Source organism: Falco peregrinus, chromosome 7 (assembly GCF_023634155.1).
Source record: "Falco peregrinus isolate bFalPer1 chromosome 7, bFalPer1.pri, whole genome shotgun sequence".
Lineage (NCBI taxonomy): Eukaryota > Metazoa > Chordata > Aves > Falconiformes > Falconidae > Falco > Falco peregrinus.
In genome coordinates this window covers 34,662,307-34,684,764 of record NC_073727.1, presented here as the reverse complement: position 1 = coordinate 34,684,764, position 22,458 = coordinate 34,662,307, and the positions used below count along the sequence as shown (strand labels likewise).

At 41.0% G+C, this 22,458-nt stretch overlaps 1 protein-coding gene and 1 long non-coding RNA gene across 6 annotated transcripts in view; one reads left to right on the top strand and one right to left on the bottom strand.

Annotated features, from left to right (window-relative positions):
- THEMIS (thymocyte selection associated) overlaps positions 1–22,458 on the top strand; it is an 84,573-nt gene that overhangs the window by 47,098 nt on the left and 15,017 nt on the right. Inside the window, exons 5-6 of one of the 5 annotated variants that reach the window (XM_055810609.1) lie at positions 4,466–4,617; positions 5,080–6,332. The exons of 3 other annotated variants lie outside the window; for them this stretch is intronic. In XM_055810609.1, coding sequence (XP_055666584.1) covers positions 4,466–4,617; positions 5,080–5,128 — 201 coding nt within the window. In that variant the 3' untranslated portion in view covers positions 5,129–6,332. Of the gene's footprint in view, positions 1–4,465; positions 4,618–5,079; positions 6,333–22,458 lie in introns of those variants that run through there. One more of the 5 variants, XM_055810612.1, reaches the window with a different exon arrangement.
- Positions 59–22,433, bottom strand: LOC129784890 (uncharacterized). The gene is made up of 3 exons (XR_008748095.1): positions 16,006–22,433; positions 15,048–15,133; positions 59–1,566 (listed from the first exon to the last, which is right to left on the bottom strand). It is a non-coding gene; the product is annotated as an uncharacterized LOC129784890 (long non-coding RNA).

Sequence of the window (22,458 nt, the reverse complement as noted above, 5' to 3'; positions counted from 1 at the left end):
CACTGTTGGTGGAGGTCTAAAAGTACCAGCTTGAATTAAAAAAAAACAATCAACACAATTCCAGAAAGTTTTAACATCTTTATCGTGACAAAGAAAACTTTAATTACATGACTTTACATTTAAAAAATCAATTTAAATTGGAAGAAATGTGTATGGTTTATACTCTTGCCATAAATTTTGACTCATATACTGAAACATTGCACTTGTCAATGTGTCTGTTCAGCTTCTATTTCAGGTGTAAGAGAGTGCCCATGTGCCATGGTTTTCCTTTCCTCAACGGTACAAAAACTGTAACCATTTGCTAAAATTCTGCCCCACACATATAGGGCTGTATAATTGAATATGTCCTCTCCCTCTCCCTCTACTTCTCCTTCCTCACTGGATATTGTCAAATGCATGAAAGAAGTACACAATTTTTGAGCTTTCCTTTTCTTTCTGAACCGTTTCATTCATGCTTATTACACAAGCATCTCACTGTACTGAACTTCTGTCCTAGATAATTTTCAATGGCAGATAAAAGGAATCATCCACAGAATAATTTTGTACTGAAATTCTTTTTTTCTTCAGTATTTAATAAATGTGTCCCCAGCTACTAGTCACACAGGGTCCATATTTTCATTAATAGGTGCAATAAAGCAAATTTATATCTCTTTCATGTTACTTTCTGATCTTTATTTCACTAAAATTTCTCTTTCATCTGGAAGATGTATGTGAATAGATTTAATTTATAGAGAATTACAATTTACAAAACACCACACCATATTGCGAGCCCTCACCTAAAGCCTAATAAGTTAGGGTTTTCTATTAATTTATCTGAAATGGTCATAATTTACAGACTGAGACAGACTTGGACAAGGCTTTTTTTCAAATCTGAAAGGATTATCTACTGATACACAACTACTAAGAGCATTTTTGTGCAGCTATCATTACATTACATTTTAAAGCTTGTTCAGTTAAGGAAAGATTCCATCTCTACTGTTTCAAACAACACTTTTGTGGAGAAAGAAATCAAACCAAGAAAAAGCAGACTTTTTCACATTAGAGTTTGATTCACTTCTGCCTAGTCTAATAATAAATGAATATTCATCTGCAAAAAAAAATTTTAGTCACTTAGCCTGTGTTCCACACTTTACAATAAATGGGGTGATATAAAATCCCTATTTTGTAAATTGATCAGTCTGAGAAAACATTGCTGTCCTTCAACTTGCAGAACATGACTGATGAGTAAAATGTTCATAGCGAAGTGTATTCAGTAGAAGTTCAGAGGATGAAGCACTTGCTAATGCCTCTGTTCACACCATTACCTAGTCTCCTGCCCACAAATTTTTTTCTCTTTAAACAATTAAAGGTATATTTTTAACATCACATGCTTCTTGCTTTTTTGATTTGCTTTTTGTGGACCCGTTTGGATATATTCCTTGAGAAGACAGGATGCATCATCAGTATTTTGAAAGAAATGAAATTAGTGCTGAGAAAATAGGAGCATAGCCGTCGGCTTCCTAATATTCCACAAGTGAACTGTCTTGATGCATGTCAGCAGGTAAAAGTACCATTACTTAATGTCTCCTGAGAAGAAAAAAAAAACAAACAAAAACACAAAAAAACAAATCAGCAATATTACATCAGTTTTGAAGGACCATCAATGTATCACTGAAAGATGAATAGCCCAGTTGTCCCTTTGTTTGAAGGGATCATAACTGGTTGTAATAAAGTACAAATGCTTTGGCTCCAAGGCAATGCTGAATGCAGCCACGTCATTGAGTTCAGTGATCTTGGCGGACAGTATCTCAGATCCTCTTCTCAGAGTTTAGAGGCACAAATCTTTCTGGCTGTAATTTGTACCACTTTAAATTTATTTTTGACAAGGCTTTACATTCCATTACAGCAAAAATTTATTTTTTACCACTCTTTTGTGACTGATACACATTCAGGCAGGAGATTACTTCCCATGTGTGGATGTTAACAGCATGTACTGTACCAGTGACATGAGGAGTGTGCTCATGCCTACCCTACTGCTTGTTACTTCTCTTCAGAAAGATCTAAGTTCTCCACCCAGGGACCTGAAAGCCCAGAGAATACACTGGCTCTGACAATATTTAATAGTCAAGGAATATTTTTGCTTTAAATGTGAGCATATCTAAAGTCTATGACCATTTTCCTTGCTGGTGTTCGTGGTCTTTAAAGTCGAAATTACAGGAGTTTTACATAAGCAGCCTAGAAGCCTTGGTTATAGAATTCCCTCATTCTTCATGGTTCATCCCTCTGTTTCCACTTCTTCAGAGCTGAAAGGACTGTTCCTATCGCTTTATGAATCTATATATGGATTCTCCAGATGTACAAATGTAAAATCATTGAGTCACTGGAGATTCCCAGAGGATTAATAATTTAAATAAAAACAATCAGGACTGACTTGGTGTTTTACAGTCAAAAAATGTCTTTTCCCCATACTATTTCCTGTTCTGGTGCATAAATAATTCCTCTAGCATTAGCGGAGCTATGCTAATTTATACCCACAGAGGACTTAGTTTCAAAAGTCTGATTTAGATGACAACACTGAACTGCAGGGACTTGCCATTTTTATTTGTATGTAAAGTACCAGGCACTTAAGCAGTCATATGTCATTAAATTATTTCTAGAAAATAAATTGTCATTTGGAAGGCTTGCTCTTAGGTGAAATTACATCTTTTTGTATGACTTAAGACAGATGCAATGAGTTAATTTGAACCACCCCTCTTCACTTTCCTAATTTTGTTCTCTTTCCTATCTCCTGTCTCTCCTCTGCTAAGCATGCCTTCTTCACTACATCTGACTGGAACAAATACATCCTTGGGTGGTAGCTCGTGTACTTCATTGCAATGTTCCCTTTGTTCTGAATGGCCTTGTGAAAAATGAAGTAGTAGGGCATAAAAGTGGTCGATGTCAGCTATAGCTCCTGGGGCAGCTAAAAGTTGGATGATAAGAAGACTGTTTTAAGCCATCAAAGCTCCCTCTTCCTCAGCTGTAAGTTTTTTGTTGCACAGCACAGAATTTCACCCTAGGGTTTTTGACTGAATAGTGATGGATTTGACAACAGTCTCACCTGCACACTGGACATGTAATCATTAATGGGGCACTTCACTTCAGAAGAACCATGCAATTAAGATAGCTGATGTGCTTCTACTCTTCAAGTCTCATGTTAGTAATTTCATAAAGGCTGTATTCTGGTTTTGGCAGTCAGTTTTCTCCTCAGCATAAATTGCTGGAGTATTTGCCTTAGCTGTACCTGAGGCATGCTTCTGTGTAGCCCTGGTTGAGCTCTGATGCTGCCATTCTTGCACATTAGTCTTTCCTTCTGACAAAATTAATTTGGAGTCAGCAGGACAGCCACGTACATAGGTAAACACTGCTAAACATGAGAAAGGGCTGCTTTGTTTGCAAACGGAGATGAGATGATCTTTGCCGAAAGAGCTTGCCATCCAAAAAAACCAAATATATGCAAAAAACCTGTGTCAAGGTTAAGGCTGATGTTACATTTGATGTAATTAACATGGAAAGCTTATGTGACCTGTAAAGAGATTACAGGCAGTGGGGTAAGCTATGAACTGATCCTATTGCTTACTGGTATATGATTCTGTGCCTGTCATTTAATCTCAATAGTCATCAATGCTTACCTGCCTCGTGTATTCCTAGTGGAATACAGTGTACTGCATTCTGCTTTCAATTTCGTGTAAGACAGGTCCCCATGGTGTCTCAGATAACCTTGTAAGCCAGCTGGTAATTATTGTCATGGTGACCAGGATATACGGTGAACTCTCACAAAAGGCAACTCTTTGTCTTGAGGAACCAGTTTGACATTTTCTCAGAGGTTTTAATATATTTGGGTTCAGATAAGCATACTTTTGCAAGAACACTGTTTTTTGATGATAGACTAGTAGGTTGCTGGAGACAGAAGTCTTTCAATAGTATATGTAGATAAAAATAGTTTCCTTTATTGACAGACTATATTTAAATCAACTCATCTTTGCATCCTTAACCATAACTTCACGGAATTTTTCTGACCTCAGACCTCCGCTTCATTTAGACAGTTTCCAGCTTTCTATATTCAAAAAATATATATATTATAAATATAAAAATATTTGTGTGTGTGTGTGTCTGTTTGGTCAAGACTAAGGCAAGCTTGATTTTTTTCACGTTTTTCATGTTAGTATTGGCTATACAAGAGGACTGTATAAGGGTAGTATGAAAAGAGACAAGAACAAAAGGCTACTGCTAGCTGTAAGGATCCTGGGGAGGTATTTAATGCTATTGTAGCTGTCTGTATCTTCAGTTTCTAGGCAGCTGGAGGGCTTCTTACACCTGGGGACATGCCTTGGCCAATCACTGGAAAATAAGAGTAGGATATTTGGATGAAGTGAAATACCACTAGGAAATGGTGTGCTGGTAAAGATCCCTTCACTGATATTTACAGTCATTGTATCACCTACAGGCCCATGTGGAAGGAGGGTCTTGGGGTCTCCGAGCGCTGCAGAAACATGCACTGAGTGGCAGTCCCAGCAGACACGCTTATGCACTAAATAGATGGAGAACGCATGGCAGAGGGAACAGACAGCAGACGACTTGCCGGCAGTCACTCAGCAGGTTAGCAGCTAGGTTTCTTGGCTAGCAGACCTGTTTTGTCCTGAACTAAATCCCTTGACAGGAATTTTTCTCTCCAGTTTTTGGGGAGAAAAATAAACTGAGATCCCAGATACAAAGTTTGTCAAATCATCAGCCTACAAACTGCATTCATAACAATTGCGTAGTATTTTTTATGTCAATAGTTTGTTGCTCAGGTTGAATTGATGCTGTCCTTGGAAGGATGCACTTGTCACAAGGGTGTAATGTGTCCCTATACATCTACATCAAAGCCTAGCAAGAAGTTCTGTGTTAGAATAACCTTGTAAAACACTGTTAGGTGTTATTTTTGTAAAATGATTCTAAAGTAGTTGGAGATCATCACCAGACAGCTTGTTCTTGAAAGACACCCATTTTTGTAGTTGTAGCAGGAATAAATTTTCCACCTTACTCTTCTGGAAGCCACTCCTCTTCCTCTCTTTACAGTGGAAGGATGAAATATAGGCAGGTAAAGAAGAAATCCTGGAGCAAGTGACTACTGCATTCAGTTCTCCTCTGGAGCAAAACCCTCAAGGGACCCTTTTGTAACAAGTGTGTGTTACAACTGTTTTCCTGGCCCAGAACATTGAAATCCACCATGGCCATGAGAGAGCTGAAGTCAGAGGACTACCTAAAATGAAGGATTTTGGTCAGGAATGCAATAAATGTTTTGGAAAGGCTAATTTTAAAAGGAAATATTTGAGATGGGCAAAAAACTTTGTTTTAACAAAGGGTAAAGTCTACTCTCCTGTACTACTGCTTTAAATCTTTAAATGACTTTGCAGCCATTTATAATGAGCTGCAGTGACAAAGCGTGTGGCTCCATTCCTCACTCCATGTGTTATCTGCTAAAATCTGATCAATTATTGAGGAACAGTGTCGGGGCTTGACCAGCCGCTTGATTTTATGGCTCTGTAACGCTACCATGCTCAGTAAAGTAACACCTGCCTACAAAGGAAATCCACTACAGACCTTTGGTTTTGCTTTGTTTTCCACTTAGGGCTGTGACCTAATAATTACCAAGTAAAAGCAGAAAGAAACTGGTTGATTTTATTAAATACCCATGTGATACATTTCTAACAAATAATAAATAATCAAACAAACCTTTTCATCTATGAAAAGGAAAGCATCACTGATCTTAATGTATTTACTGGAACCTGGATTGATCGTCCTACTTTTATCACTAGCAAGACAAAAGTAGCCATCAGGAGGAAGAGATGTGCAAGATTCTAGCAGAAAACAGAGTATATTAATGAAATGTACTCAGCAGAGAGCCTATTATGGTATCTGTCCTCTCTCCTGTGCCACTGCAGAGCTAAAAGTGATTGATAATAACCTTGTAGTTACTGTACAATTTGCCTACAATTTTATAGTTGCAGTCATGGCATTGATCTACAGTTAAATGAGATAATTCCTGTGTGCTATCTTGCCAGTCTGCCAGGAGCAATGTACCAATTGTACCTGTAAAGTCATAAAAAATGAATACCTGCTTGAATCCAGGGCTTAATATAGAAGTTTTAGATAGCTACATTAGGAAATTGCTATAAAGAATATTCTCAAGTTTGTAAGAGAAATGTGATGAGGACTATTTAAACCTAGAAATTTCTATCCGTAATACTGCTTTTATCAGCAGAGTCTTTTATAGCCTCTGCTTTCTTCTTCTCACTATATGAATGTTGCAAACCATTTTTTCGGGGAGTGGGGGTGTGGGGTAAAAAAAAAAAGAAAAAAGAAAGTAAACTTTGCAACTGTAGTCTTACTGATATTAAGTTCTAAGACATTAGAAAATGCTTATGCAGCATTTAATAAATTAATCTGGAAGACTGGTAGACTACTACAAATACTGAGATAAACTGGTTTAAAATACAAGATCTTTTCCTTCTGCTTTTTCTTTAATCTCACACTTGCATACGATGGATCAAAATTCAACCTCTTAGAAATTTTACTGGAAAATTCCATGGAAATCCTACTTTGGACTAGAAACCAGGCAGTTCAATGAACACTTCCTGAAGCTTTCAAATACATATGTACATCTTTCACTTGATTTCTTCCAAAATGCCTTATTTCACCCAACCCCCAAAACTTAAAATGAAACTTTTGGGTCATAAAACCACATAGATCACCTCCTGCAAAGGTTTGCTGAAAACAGAGCATGGTGAAACTCAGTGGCTTCACAGAGCTCTACACCGCAAACGTGGCTTCTTACTCCTCCCTGGGTCTAGCTCTTGGCTTGCACTGAAGCCTCTTTGAGCTATGCCGATATAAAACAGGGCCTCAAAAGGGAGCTGGTTACTGTCATGGGGAGTATGTTTCCCTGTTGCTAACATGCTGGTTACACAGGTGGCCAAATGGGCTATTAGGAGTCAGAAGTTGCTGACCCAATAAATTCTGACTCAGAAAGAGGCACTGGGGGTAACCTCAGGTTGCCTGTGACAGCTTTTTAATCCACGGCACTTTGTTTCTATGATTTCAGTCAGGAATGCAGAATTTGGGACTGTATGTCTTAGGAGTGCTGAAGGGAAGGCTTCTGCTGGCAAGCAGGGTTGTGTCATCCACAAACTGCTGCTACCTTACAGATGCTCCCGAATGATCCATGCGAAATTAATGAGAGACTTTAGTCCAACTACAGGTAGATTAGGGAATTTTCTCCCAAAAGCCATTGTCACAGGCAGTGTCGCCTGCTGCTGATCTTATTAGTTATCCAAGAAGCTGAAATAAGTGTTGGAGGGTGAGGCTAACCTGAGATCTGCATTACTTACATAAGCTTTCAAATGTCACCAGGCACTCAAAACATAGATTTGTTAGTTTTGAAGTTTTATACACCTAAGTAAATAAAAGACTGTTAAACCACAGACCTAAAGATAACAAGCTGTACATTCGTATTTTATTCTTGTTAACCTTCTTCTAAATCCCCAGAGAAGCAAATAAATAAATTATGCCAAATTATTTTCTCTATTTATTATTTGAATTTCGGTAGCACCCACAATATGTTTAACACTGACTCCATCTGTGGAAAAATATAGTTCCTTCCCTGAATACTTTTCAGCTTAAGAAATACAGGATTTGTGTATCTGATAGATTATTTGGCTACATTTTGTCATTTTCTTAGTGCCAAAAATATGCTTTGCTGTAAAAAACATTGAGTCCAAGGTCCTGATCTTGCCAACTGTTAGGCTTGTACAATACCATGGTGAGATTTCCCGTGTGCCAAATGGGATTGTTCACTATAGTAAACTTAAGTATGTGTGAACGTATTGGCAGGGTCAAAGCCTCTAAGGCTCTGCTCCTGTAAACACTTAATGCATGTTCATAGCTGTACTCACATGAGGATGCACACTGATTTTAATAGTCTAATTTACTCCAGCTGATTAGATATTTTTCTTGCATTAAGCTGTTTCTCACTGGGTCGAGAAGACAACAATGGCCAAAACCAGCCAAACACTATTGAGAATTTGTGTTGCTTTCATTAAACTCTCAGCAAGCCGTTTTTCAACCAACTTGCAACAGCACCGGCCACCTCATCTTTCTGTGACTTGGCTGGGGTCATTTCAGGTTTGCCATTTTATTTCAGCTCAGACAACTTCTGCCACATGCCTCTTTGTATGCATGATCTACAGCAGTCCTGATCTGCTCATGGATGCTGGCTGAAGGCACAGCTGGGAGACAGCCCAGTCTTTCTGGTACTGGAACATTTTTGTATGTGCTCCGTGCCATGCCTCTCTGCAGCACTGTACTTCCACAAACTGTGTTTCTGGTGAAAGACATAGAAAAGAACAGCTCTGGAGGGAGAAATACCTCCTCACAGCTGGCTGTGGTGAGTGTCTTTTCCTCAAGCCCCACATTTCTGGCTGGCTGCACCGGGGAGTTTCCTGAGGCAGCAACAACTAACTCCTGCCACCTCAGCCAAGAGCTCAGCCTCCTCCTCTCCTGCTTGCCGCCATTTTGCAAACCAGAGGAAGGAAATGAGGGGAAGTTGGAGATCAGCAGTCATTTCAGCTGAGGAAGAAAAGTCCTGCTGCTGTTAACACTGTCAGTTGGAACAGACACACTCTCCTTTCTGCTCCTGGAGCTAAAGCATGAGAGCAGTGTTGGTAGATCTGGGAGACCAGCCTGTGATACTGCTTGTAAGATCCTCTGCCATGTGGGGCATGAAAGCTCTAATAATGTGACACGTGACATATACCATTGAGGGAAGATGTAGTCTGCATGTTTGAACTACTTGCTATTGGTAAGAGTGAGAAAGTTGTCTTTCTTGTGCAGGTGATAGGAGGACATGTATTACCTCTCAAGACTGGCACAAGATTAATTCATAATAATATTTTTTAAAACCTTCTGTGACTTGCTTGGGGTCATCTCAATTTCCATGTCCTTAGAAGAAAGTATTCACACCAGAAAAAAAGACCCAGCTGGCCATCTGAATGTTGAGCACGAAGCCTCAGGAGAAGACAGAATTATATTTTTAAAGGCTGGCTGCTGAACTGAAAAGCAAATGAACAATTAAGCTTGGTTCAAAGGTTGAATAAGATCAAACTTTAGGCTGCAGAAATAAAACGTTTTCTGAATTCCCAAGGTAATCCAGTGGACTGAAGAAACCAAAGGAGTCCTGTGTGATTAAACTCATGAGAGTTACACAGGTTTTTGTCCTCAGAGCAAACTGAAAAGCACTTTCTTGTCAATAGTTTGAAGCATTGTCTACCAAACAATTATTTATTTGCTCAAAGAATCTTCTATATGGTATATATCTGTGATCATCATGGCAAAGCCCTCTGAAGATGCATGTAGTTGCACTGACAGCTCAGAATTTAACAGCTGTGTGTCTATACCTAGACACAGGACACAGCAGGACTATCCATGCCAACAGCTATTTAATGCATTGGTCCACTGCAACAGTGCTTAAATACCCACCAATGTGGATGTCTTCTTGGGCTTTGTAAATGTAGTATGGGAATCATTTAATTCATTATTTTGGTTAGGAAATGCAGATATTTATAATTTTGACTATCTTCTGCACATAGGTCTTCCAGAAAAATCTTAAAGTGATTTAAAAGGCCTGGTTTAGTACACTGAGACTATATGCAAAGTTCAGACAATATTTCATGAAGTTGGACATACTCTGTACATAAATGAATGTGTACTGGGGAGCAGCAACATCCACTATCAGGGCTGCATAATCATTAGTGTCATCTGCAGAACGGCAGAACTAACAACTGAGGTTCTGTCATGGTATCATTAGTTTTTCAGACAAATGCATACTTAACATAGCTGAAATTTCATGCTCTCCTTTTGAGCTACTACACTCAATGAACAGATGTGAGAAAAAACCTTCAGTGAGATTACTGTAATCTTGATTCTCCTATTTTTAACCCAAGCACGCCAACCACTACTATAGCTGAAGTATTATTATATAACAAAGAGATTGCCCTATATCAGAAAAAGATAACCAGTGAAAGGAAAGGAGACTTATTTGTCAAGCATGCTGTCTGAATAAGGGTAAAATCTGTCATAAAGGTCTAAAAATTACCTAAACATTTAAATACCTTAAACCACAGGTGCTTGCTCCTGTAAAAACATGATTGTCTTAATTATACTTGCAAAACATCAATATTTACTTAACAGACTGTTCACATTCAATCTTCCATAGCTGTAATAAGAACATCATCATGGATAGGTGAGCTACAAAGAAACTATGCTCAAGACAGGTGACTGGGAACATGACTGTGCCTGTAAAGCAGGCAGTGGTAACCAGTTTGCTGAAATATGCTTGATTTGAACACATTTTTGTCAGCTTCACCATCAGTGCCAGAGGAGCTCACCAGGAGTCAAGGGGGGTCCTGATAACGCCACGAACTGAGAACATAAGAGGTTGCCCCAGGGACCAAGAATGAAAGAGATCTTTTGGTCCTTCCTGTAGGCTTGATGACTGGTATTTCCCACGGAATGTGTGAGAACATTAACAAGATCATTAAACACAGACCATATATTCACCATGTGACTCACCCAGGCCTTTTGTCACAGCTGGGAGTACTTGCCCGCCCTGCGTGACACATCCAAAAGATGAAAGCAATTAAGACACACTGTTTATATTTTCAAGCTTCCCTTAATTTCCTTGGTGGTCTGCAGGAGCTGACCTGTTTCCACTGACCAGCCAGGGGCACCCTCCCCTGTCTCACCACAGGGCATGCTATCTTGAGGCTGGCAGTCTTGACAAATGAAGTGATCCATGCTGAAGGCTGGCTACAGCTCAAAGCTCCTCAGACGGCTTGTTACCTGCTTGCAAAAGACTGTACCATTACCGATCCCCTCCACAGTCCTGCAGAGGTGTAGAGGAATGAAGGCAGTGGGGTGATTAGCATTGATAACATGCAGTTGTGGCCTGTGGAGCAGGAGCAGGAGCAGGAGCAGGAGCAGGATGGTCTGACCTCTGGAGGAAGGAGATACAGCACAGACAGTAGAATCTGACCAATGGTAAAGCCTTGTTGCAGTCTGCTAGTTTGTGCTGCAACACAGAGGGAGTTTGAACTGAGGTTCAGCAGTAGCTATGAAGGCTTGAGGTGTCATTGCCCAACATTCACGATCGGATGCTTCCACACCCCAGTTCCAATAGTTCCAAGAGCTTAAAACATTGGTCCCTGATCCTCTCCAAGAGCAGTAGTATGATAGCTTGGAGTAACAGGCTACAAAATGGCCACACGGCTTTAGCCAGGCCACTTGAGCTGCTGGCCTGTGTCCTCATAGACTTGCTGAAGAGATCTGCTTGCTGTAGGTCCCATGTTGGCAGCTCCTCAAGAGATCTGCTTGCTGTAGGTCCCATGTTGGCAGCTCCTCACAGCACACACAGCCTTTGCTTTTCACCATGAGCTCGGGGAGGGACTGTGGTGCTTCTGGCAAGCCACTGTGCTGTCTCCTTGTTAGGCATGCTGTTTGCTGATCATGCAACACAATTAATATGTAGCATCTGCAGGGGATGGAGGGAGGAGGAGGTGGTGAGCAGTTTGGAGGTCCATTTTCCGCTCCCTTTTTGAAATGTTCAGTTCCAAACATGGAATAGTATGCATGTTTGGTTAACACAAGAGCATTCCCGTTCACAAAAATGTGATCTATTTCCAGTTGAAACAACTTTGAGGAATTGTGTAAAAGCAAAAACTTTTCTTTCCTAACTTCTTCTTTCTTCTCTCCTGTATAGTTTTTCCATTGTTTTATGTGCTTTGTTGTGAAACAATTTTGATTTAGATTGGGCTTAATCCTTTGTCACCTGATTTATCTCCAGTTTAAGTGCAAAAGCCAGTATAATTTTAAGAGGCAATACTGGGAGAATTTTAGTTTACCTGTATTTTACTCTAGCTATAACTTAAACCACAGTTCTTCAGTACAGATGGTAGGTACATTTTTATGCTCGTATTTTTAACAGTATACCAAATAAATTGAATACATTGAAAATTAGTAACTACTGTCTCCAGAACAGTTCCTTTGGAAGCAACAGAAATGCGTGTCAAGGATACCATCACAGTCACGCAAGGCAAGAAAATTGCCACGTAATCTCCAGGAAGAAGATACAGGAAACAAAGCACAGTGGTGCTGTGTTGGAAGAAGCCTGTGGTATGGCACATCCATCTGTCCTATGAACTAACCCACTATGTATAAATATGAGCACATGCATTACAGGCCTTGACTTCCACAATACAATGTGAAATGGCAACGTCATATGAACCTTCTTCTGCTACTCAATATTTCTTAGTGTACGAGCGAAGTACCACCACCACTGTTTTCCACATTGCTTACTGAGATGACTTCTGCAAGCCAAGAAATAACAGGTTGGGATTTGTACAGATCCTGTCTTCTCAGCTGTCTTCTTTTGATTGGGCTTTAAAGGCCTTACAAATGCCACGGAGGCATAGCTCTGAAGACCACCAGAGTGTCAGGTCTGTCCTACCAACCCAGCTCTCTGGAGAGGAGCTAGAAAAGGAACGATGTAATAAAAGTGCTGGAAAACAGTTATAAGCAGAGGAGGACGTTTAACTGTCATCCTCACAGCTTGGTATTGAGGCAGCTCATGGTTTGAATCTATAGCCTGGCTCTGAAGTGAGCTGGTGACCAGGGTCTGCCATTTGCCGTAGAGAGAACTCAGGGAGACACCTCAGACCTCCCGCAGCCTCAGCCTGCTCCAGTGCCCAGGAGGGAGCATGGATCAGGGTGGGAGGCAGGAGGCAGGAGTGGGCGCATTGTATTAAACAGTTTCATTTTGCTACTGGGGAGCAAATGCCCTTGCATGCCTTCCCTCCCCTTATTTTTTGTTCCCTGCGCTGAATTGAGGAATTTCAAAATCTAAAAGGCCAACAAACCGAAACAGACCAAGAAGTCCACTTTTAATAGTTTTGTAAGTACTTGTAATTAGAAGTGAAGCTTTTCTCGGAGGTAGGTACTTCCCAATTTGCCAGAAGTTCTTGGATGCAAACGTCCTTTCTGATGAGGAAGAATGCAGCTCCTCCCCAGGACATTTTTCAGTATTGCCAACAAACCAAAACCCCCTGTGACTTGACCAGTTTTGCTAACCACTGGTGTGCAGTTTAACACAGCTGTGAGTGAATTTAGTGTCAGAGGTTCAAAATTATGTCAGAGAAAAAGAACAAAGAGGGAAGTGAAAAATGGGGCAGAATAGTTTCTTTCTGCCAAAACAGACCAGCTTCTAGTGGGCAAGCTGAAATATTTATACACTCATACCTCTGTGTACTTTTATATGTGTATATGTGTGTGTGAAGGCAAAATTCTTGACGGGATCCAAACGTTGCAGAAATACCTGTTAAAGCAGGAATGCATTTTACTAATGAAATAACCCATTTTTTCTTTTACTCCTGCTGTTACATTCCCCACTATGGCCTGGAAACCAGATGATTTTGAAAAACAAGAAGCCTGATGCTGAGCTCAGGCATGACTGAGTAAATCCAGAATAATGCTTCCAAACTGCAGGGAGTGACTCCAGATTTACACCAGGTTTCTGAGATCTGAATCTGGTCTGAAGTATTTAATTCCTACCAATGCGGTGTCCTGCTGCTTTCCTGAGGCTGCTGTCTGCCACGCAGAGCGTTTGCTGTCATGCAGTAAGAGGAAGCGCAGCGTGAGCTCTGCAGCTGGACTTGCAGACTCATGCTAGGAAGGGCAGCACAGCAGTAAGAACTTGAAAACAATTCATTTTAAACATCTTGCCCCCACCCCCTCCCCCCTCTCTGCAGGACCACAATTAGAGGAAATGGGGCAGGATGCAGTCAGACCAAGGGGAGCCAGGACAAGGCTGGGAGTGGACCAGGAGTTCAAGGGGACACTGGACAACTACTTGGAAGAGAGGCATTTTGAGGGTCACTAATAGGCAAACCACGTCAAACTCAGGAAATTCCACAAGATGAAAATAGTAAGAGGCTGAGAGTGTATTCAGAAGTAGCAGATCGCCTTGCTCTGTTCTTATTCTTCCTTGGTGTCTGCTTAGGGCAATGGTGAAGAAAAAGGACTGACTGAGATGCATTTTGACCTGACACAGTGTGGCAGTTATTTCATTTTTTAGGGGCAGAGAAGTCCTGAGGACTGAGTGAGGGACAGCCAGGGGAACGGTGCAGCAAGGGGTGCTTTGCTTGAGGTTCTGCATCAGGAGTTACAGGAAATTTCGTTCCTCTCTTCATTTGGTTTCAATTCAAATTTTCCCCACGGTAAACTGCACTTATGTTCACATTCAGCTTCAACATTCAGATTTCATTCTGTTGAGTAGATTCCATCTGCAGTTTGGCAAACCCGCAGATAATTAGCTCTCCCTTGTAATTATATTTCCAGTTAATGTCCCATTAAGATAAATGAGAAGAATTCGCATCTTCTGCTTAAGTGGTGATTTCAGAAAACGCAACATTTCATAGTCTTTGAACAAACAATCCCCTCCATTTGTTGTGGTGAGGTGTGTTTGTAGTACAGAAGCAGATCTTAATAATTTACATCTTCAGATGTACACCTTTTTTCTCCTGAGAACTTCGGTGCTTAGTGGGTGAATAGCCCAGGAGAAGAGCAAAGCCTGCCTTGGGGTTAAGGCATCAGACTCTCCCTCAGACAACGGGGTCCACTTCTCGCTTCCTTTTGCGGTTGCCTTCTCACACCGTGAGTACCATGCAAACCAGGCTTTTCACAGGTTGCTACTAACTGTGTTTCATTGCCCAAAGTGAGACAGCTCATGCCTAATTCCTGTAGCTGCACACTCATGAGCATGACTGCAGTCACCGAGCAGGGTGGGCTGGCAGCGAAGGCAGTGTGGCGAGGAGTCAGGGTACATGGAAAGGTGACAGCTGGGGGCACCTCGCCGGTTCCTACCCACTTCCTGAAGCTACATGGAAAAGAGCACATTTCAGTTTGCCAGCTCGTAAAATGCAGAAAACAATACTTACCTTTCACTGCACAGTGTGTTGAATAAAGAAAGTGCTGTTTAAGACCAAGTCCTCAGAAAAAGGCAGGCCTTAAGATAAAGGCATATCTGCAAAAATAAATCTAATGCTAACTTCATATAGATTACAGTGAAGATGAAAAAACTGTTCTCTGCTCTGAGGCTCTGGGGATCAAGTGCTCCCCGGGGAAGAGATGGGGCTGGAAGGACACTGTGCAGTTCCGTATTTTGCATTTGAACTATTGCTAAAAAGATTTTAAAATACCCTTTTTGATTTGCAACACCAATATCTGAAGGTGTAACCCTGGTGATTTTGCGCTGGCTAATACAGCATTGTTTTGTCCCAGGGCGCTCAGGGGTGCCCAACATCATTTTCTGTTCTCTTTTGCTTGTACACACAGGAACAGGAGAAAAATGTCTGGGAAAAGAGGCTGACAGCTCTGGTTACCCATTGACATAAAAGACCCTTTGGTAGCAAAGCTTCATTTTAAAGTCTCTTGAGACGTACTCTGCATTATTCTGGGGCAGATTTTGGAAAAGAAAAAGATCTCATTCAACAAGAAATGATTAAATGAGTACTGTGAGCAGTGAATAAGTGCACAAAAGTCATTGGATTAAGAACAAAAAGCTCGGGGCTCTGAATTTCTGGAGCAAGCAAAGAATTTTAGCTGAATGTAATGGCAGTACATTCTTGCATGTATTTATTGATAACATAAGGCAGCCCGTTTTGTCTCCATCAGCTGTAGAAGATTTACCTGAACTGTGGGAACAGTCAGTGCAGTGGCTGCGTTTCATTACCTCCCCAAAGCCCCCATGAAATTGCATTGAAAAGCCCGTAACCGCGGCCGCACGGCAGCCCCTCCTCAAAGGTCACCGCGGCGGCCGCCCCCCTTCTGCCCCCCGTTTGCTACGTCCCCCACGTTAACCTCACGCCGCTCACGCGGCAGATTCTAGCATTTCACCCCGCAGAGCCGCCCCGAGAAGCCAGCAGGCCCGCCCCGGGGAACCTGCCCTCGGCCCGGCCGCGGGGAGCACCGCGGCGCTCGCTGCGCTGCTGGTTACGCACGGGGGCAGGGGCGGCCCGGCAGGCGCGACCCCCGCTCGCCGCTCCCGCCCCCCGCCCCGCCCCCGCCGCGCGGGCTGCACGGCGCATCCGGCGGGGCAGGCAGCCCCCTAGCGGCAGCCGCGCGCCGCCCGCCGCCCGAGCCCCCGCCGCCCGCCCGCGGGCCGCTCCCGCCGCCGCCTGCGCTCGGTCACCGCCGTGTCCCCGGGACGTTTGCGCCCGTCGGGCAGAAGGCCGGGCCGCCCGCGTGCCGCTGAGTGCTCGGGGGCCGCCATTTGCTGTCACTGTTGGGGAAAGGGCCGTAGCTAGCGCACGGCTTGCTGCGCGGCTCGCTAGCTTCAATCCAAATACTCTTCCTCGGGCTCCCAACAAGGATGAATTAATTCTGCCCCTACCGCAGGGAAAATACCGCTTTTTAAATACGTTATCTGAACCCGACGAATGAGCCTACCGTGGGGTCTGCCTGCCATCTGTCCCGACTCTCTCATGACACAGCCACCTGCTTTTTAACCCTTGAGAAATCCCAGACTAATGACGACGAAAGTCAAATTAATTGTCTTACTGGCGGCATGTACAGAAAGTACCTTGTGAGGGGGGAACCCGTTAAGAGTTTGAACCTTGATCAAAAAAACTTAATTTGATCAGATGTTTCGTGTCCCTTTTAGGCAAAGGCTAATGTGATTTTGTTCCTGTCTTTGAAATGATATAACCTTGACCCCTTCTTCGGCAAAAAATAATTCATCTGTAGTTTATAGTACCTGAAAAGTTCTGCAGGCAAATAGTAATTCTCCAAAGTGCTCCCATCCGGTATGTTAATGAGGCTAAATGAGGATCCTCTTTATTGCCCGTGGCCTTTCTGAAGCATCTTCTAACTAGCTCTTCTACTTTTCCACACTCCAATGGACTGTGGAAAATGAAGGCTTGGTATCATCTACGGGAATCAGCGCAATGGGGAAGACCATTAAAATTCTTTACTACAAAATCATAGGCCCTTGTCAGTATCCTTAGCTGTGGGTATTCTGTGCCCTTGCAAAAATCACCCTGACGTGCAAGATAAGTTGGCTTGCCCATAGATCATACAAGAAGCCTATCCTGGGATACCGATGAGTAATAATCTAAAGGTAATTGTTTCCTTTCAAGTGGAATGAATCAGTCCTAACTTTCTGCCACAGTGATGCAAATTTCCTGAGAGGTGTCAGCAGTTTCCATGTGTGTGTTCCCATTACTTAAATTTGTGTTCCCCATCTGTTAGGTGGAAGTACCCGTTTCTACTTCTAATCATACAGTGGGTGAAATTCTGCTTTGACTAACACCGGTCTAAATCTGGCCAACATAGCCCAGAACGTAGTAAAAGAAATTTTACTTTTACTGACTCCAAAAGCATTACTTTTGCTGACTCCAAAGTAATTCAGATCTGTGTTTCGGTGTGGCCTGTGGCTCTGATTGTCATAGCACTTACCCTGCTTCTGTATTGATACAATACGGAAATTAAAACCTGTGATTCTTCACTGATTCGCTGCAGTTCCAAACTGTCCCTGCAGAAAGGCACGCACGTATAAGGAAGGTTGGGACAAAATTATATAGGTAGGTTGTCATTCTATAGGTTGCTCTGAAACTCATGAAGTTTTCTCTATAAAGCAGCAACTACAATACACTGTCTCACTTAGACAGATACATATCCCTCTCTACCTGTCTCATAATTTCCTTAAAATATTCTTCAAAATATTAAAAGCTAAAAGCTTTATTCAGCTTTGTTTGGGAAGTTTGGGCTTCCCCATGATACAGTGCTGTGTGAATATCAGTTTGGGCTTCCCCATGATACAGTGCTGTGCGAATATCTTGAAGAATCTTCATCTGTAACTTGCGGGGATAAATTGCCTTTTTTGTCTGGAAACAGTGAAGTGTGTTTGGACTGCAAAATCATTCATCACACTTTCATTCTATGTATACAGGCTTTTTTCTGGTGGAAAGATGCATGCAGCAATTAAGCATTTTACAGATAAATATACCTGTGCAGTATATGTCAAAGCAAAGATATGTATCTAGAGCTTTGGCTTGGGTTTCTGAAAGCAGCAAAGAGTGCCACTCCAAGCTGTCTTCGAAGACTGCAGTAAAAGGTTTATGATCTGTATCTACTAGCATGGGTGACTCATAATAAATGTACTCCAAAGGTGTAGTGCCATGTCCAGCACTGATTGCTCTGACAAATGAGTACTCCTCTTCACTAGAGTAATTTGTAATCATATAACAGCTTGACTTTCTGTCTCCAAAAGCATAGTTTTGTCAGATTGGTTTATGCCACTACATCTCTCACAGCATTTTCAGAGACTATGACAGCTTTTGGTTTCATATTTACTCCCACATTTTTCTGTACTTTAAACAAATGTTATTTCACCTTCTTTACTCTGAATGTTCTAGATGCCGTTGAAGTTTTCTTTCCTTAAATAAAAAAAAAGTAAAGAAGAAAGAAAAGCAACTGAAACAATAATGTGTATTATGAAACATGTATTAGCTTCTCTTTTTTTTTTTTTTAGCAGTCTTTTTTTTTACTCACTTCTTTAAGAGCTTCTTTCTGCTGTTCTGTCTCAGAGGTTACGCTACTTTTGCTGGGCAGCTCCGAAGTGGTGGTGGTTGTTTTAATTGTAAGAACTCCTGTGCTATTTTGGCTTAATGAGTAGTTGTGACCAAATGCTGCTGTCTGAAGTCCGTGTGGTATATGGACTGCCTTCAGTAGTTTTGGATTCTATCCTGCAAAGAAGCAAGAATTTCAAGAGCTGGTGCATCATGGATTACTTATTTGAATCCTGTAAGAGGAAAGATTAAATAGACCAGAAACGCTTCAGCCTGAAGAAGAAGTGACTCAGCAAAAAGAGTAAAAACCGGAATGCAAGGAGAAAATTAACTGTGAGGAATTATAGCAGCAGCATGAAATTCTGAGGTAGGGCAGTAAAAAAAAAAACAAACCAAAAAACAAACCAACACCAAAGGAGATTTTACACAATGAAGAAGTAAACTCTGGAACTCATTGACACATGATGTTGATAACAGAAATATAAATGAGTTCCAAAAGCAATTAGACACAGAAAGGAAAGAAATATTCACAGGGAGACAACTGTTAATAACCCAAATTTCTGAAGGCAGAGGAGAATGCACCTTGGAACTGTGAGAAGGGGAAGCTAGCATACACTTAAATTGCAGGGGTAGTTGGCACTTTTGGAACAGGTTTTGTGTAGCCGGGGCTGAAGACAGGAAAACCGTTACTATTTGTGCAGTGCCATTCGTAAGAATAAAAACTGCTGTCGGATTTCACTGCTTCTGGAGCTGACAAATGGAGGGAAGGAAGCCTTGCTTGCAGAAGAGAGCTCAGGCACACATGCACACAAATGCAGTGCATTAAGCTCTTCAGGTAATCAAAGGAAATAAATTCAAACCGTTCACTCTGAAACTCAGTTTGCTACTGCAGTGTTTTCAGTTCGTGCATCTTCGATAAACTCTGCACTCACTCAAACTTCTGCAGAATGCTGAAACTTCTGTTCTTACTAGAGTGATTTTTCTCACCTTAGCTCTCACACTTTTTTGCATCCTGTTTGATGTAACTCCTGCTATTTCCTGAGAGGGACTGTGCAGACTTAGGCTACCTTACCTCTTACAGCTTTGTGCTTGGTCTTCTGAGTTGTTTCTGGCCAATAAGTGAACCTAGAGATGTGATGGACAATGCTTAGACATGAGGTAAAATTTCAAGTTCATGCACCTGTAGCTGTTGGTTGGATTTTCCATATGCTGAGATTTGGGGTTTTCTCATTAGTAGTCTGTTATAACAAATTACTGTAGTTCAGATCATGAGTTTTTACCTGAATTAGCGTTTGTTGTGGCCTTAACTGAAAACCATGGCTGATATCTTGACGTCTTTAAATTAGTGGAACAATGACTCCATGTAGATGGAAACCCTATGCTCTTAAGCCTGCCAATTATTTGAAAGACAGCTGTAAGACTTCACTCATATAGTTTAACAAAGCATCTTATCTCTGTTGGTGTCTAGTATAATTGTTATTGATAGTGGTATTAAGAATGTTAAAGTGATACCAGATTTCAGCATATAGTGAAGTGACAGTTCAGTTTCTGTAATCCTGTTTCGTTTTAAATATTTGAGTTCTGCATATTTTAATTTGTTTGCAAGGTGCCCCAGGTAACCACTGTATCACAGTGTGTGATTTTGCTGATGACTCTTAAGATTAGCACAAATTTCAGCTGCCTTCTTCATAACGAGGGGATCTTTCTGTTTTGATACCAAGGCTTGGTTTTAGTTAGTTAAGGCAATGCAAAATAAACAATCTCAACATGCTTGTTCATTATATCGATTGCTATGATTAATATATTAAATAATAAACTGACCAGAAAATAAGAGAATTTTTTATATTAAAAAAAAAAAACTTTTTTATATCAACCATTTAAATTAAGGTTCCCTTGTTACCTGAAATCTGACTTTTAAGTAAAAGCTTTCTGTGTGCTAAGTGTGCCACGTAACCTGGAGACAGGAAGAATTTGCTTATGAATAATAATGCTTCCCTGCCCTTCCCAAGACCTTTCATTTGTGATAAACAGGTATGACTGGTACTGAGGATAGGACAAGTTTAGTGACAGCTTTGAAAAATGGTTATTTAATCATGTATTTTCCTTGAGCAGAAGTGGACATTTCTCAGTAACTATCTGTAAAGTGTGTGTTCATATTACCGGGCCAGAATGGCAACAAACAGGTGGTGCACAGGGGCATGTTTAGGTGCAGATGATCGAGAAAAGAACTGGAGAAGAAAGAAAGGCCACGCTGAGCTGGTGGAAGAAAGGAAACGGTCCTGTAACCTCAGTGAAGCTATTCCACAACACACCAGCCGAGTATCGTCCTAGTTTGAACTGTGCCTTTTCCATTGGGTTATTTTAATTCTCTTCTGTGAAGAACTTCTTCTGACATTTCTGCCCTCATTGCAAAATGTTTGTTAGCTGTGTTTCTTTTTGTACAAATCCCTGAGGTTTTGTGAATGACATCACTGCTTAAAGCTTTGCTTGACCTCAGAGGCTTTTCTGCAATCAAGAGCGCTAGCCAGCATTGCACAACCTGTACTGCACAAACATGCATTGAACACTCAGTCAACCCCTGCGATCGAGCTTGCAGTGTTCATGTCAGAAAACAGAGAAAACTACCATAGATTCTTCTAACTGAAAAATGAGGTCTTCTACTTACATCACATTGTGACCCACCCACTGAGGAAAATTGTCCATCCATTTTACAGATTTCGTCCTCATCTGTTCTTAACATACTCTCTCAAATTTTCTATTTCAATTACCAGTGACTTTCTTGTTGCTCACTGATCTTTTTTCAAAGGGGGCAGATTTTCATAACATGTGGGCTTGTGCTGTGCTTTTGCAAATTGTGGGTTGATTCTGAAAAGATCAGGCACTATTACTGCGTAGCTACTGTCAGTTTTACCAACATGACCTCTCTCTGAATACGATGTTCTTTGTCATTGCTGAAGAAAATCTACATTTGATTTTGAATGGAAAATCTATACTGATTATTTTTTAAAATATATACTTTCTGGTATAATTATGGTAATTGGACTGTACCTGCACTGCAGCTACTATATAGCTTCACTGAAGGTATACTTTTTGACACTTCAATTGACTCTTATTTATCAGTTGAAAAATATGTATTTGATGGAAAGTAATTATGACATAAATACCTCAGAATTAAAAAAACCCACAGAATTATGGAAATGTATGTATCAAGCCTGAATTTCAAGGGGTGCAAGTATTGCAGCCATATAACTTTCTGCAATGTAATAACTCTATAGTTAATTATTGCATAATTGTCTGTTCATATCATCTAACTATACTCACTATGCTGTGAATGCTACTGGATAAATGTAATTGAAATGTCAAACTTTATATGAATTTGTGATGTAATATGTAGCAGAACTCATTAAATGAACAATTGATACAATAAAAATAGTTAATTGGAAAGAAATCTGTATCGACCAAAAGGGATACATAAATCTCCCTCCTTGTGTTTGCATGACTCCATATACCCAGAAAAAGAAAAAGAAAAGAAAGACTGGAGACATGTTTTAAAGGTAATTTCTTCACCTAGAGTGCCTTCTGGTCATGTTGGTTTGTGATGTACCTACCTGAAAAAGAAGCACTATGGTAAACATGATTAATGACTTTGTCAAACAGAAGATTTGTGGTTAAAATGCACAGAGGTAACCCAAAGAATGTTGCTTTTGAGTGTTACATTTCTGAAAGCATCCAGTTTGGAGTAAAAATTTACATGTAAAATCATTGTGCTTTTCTATGTAAT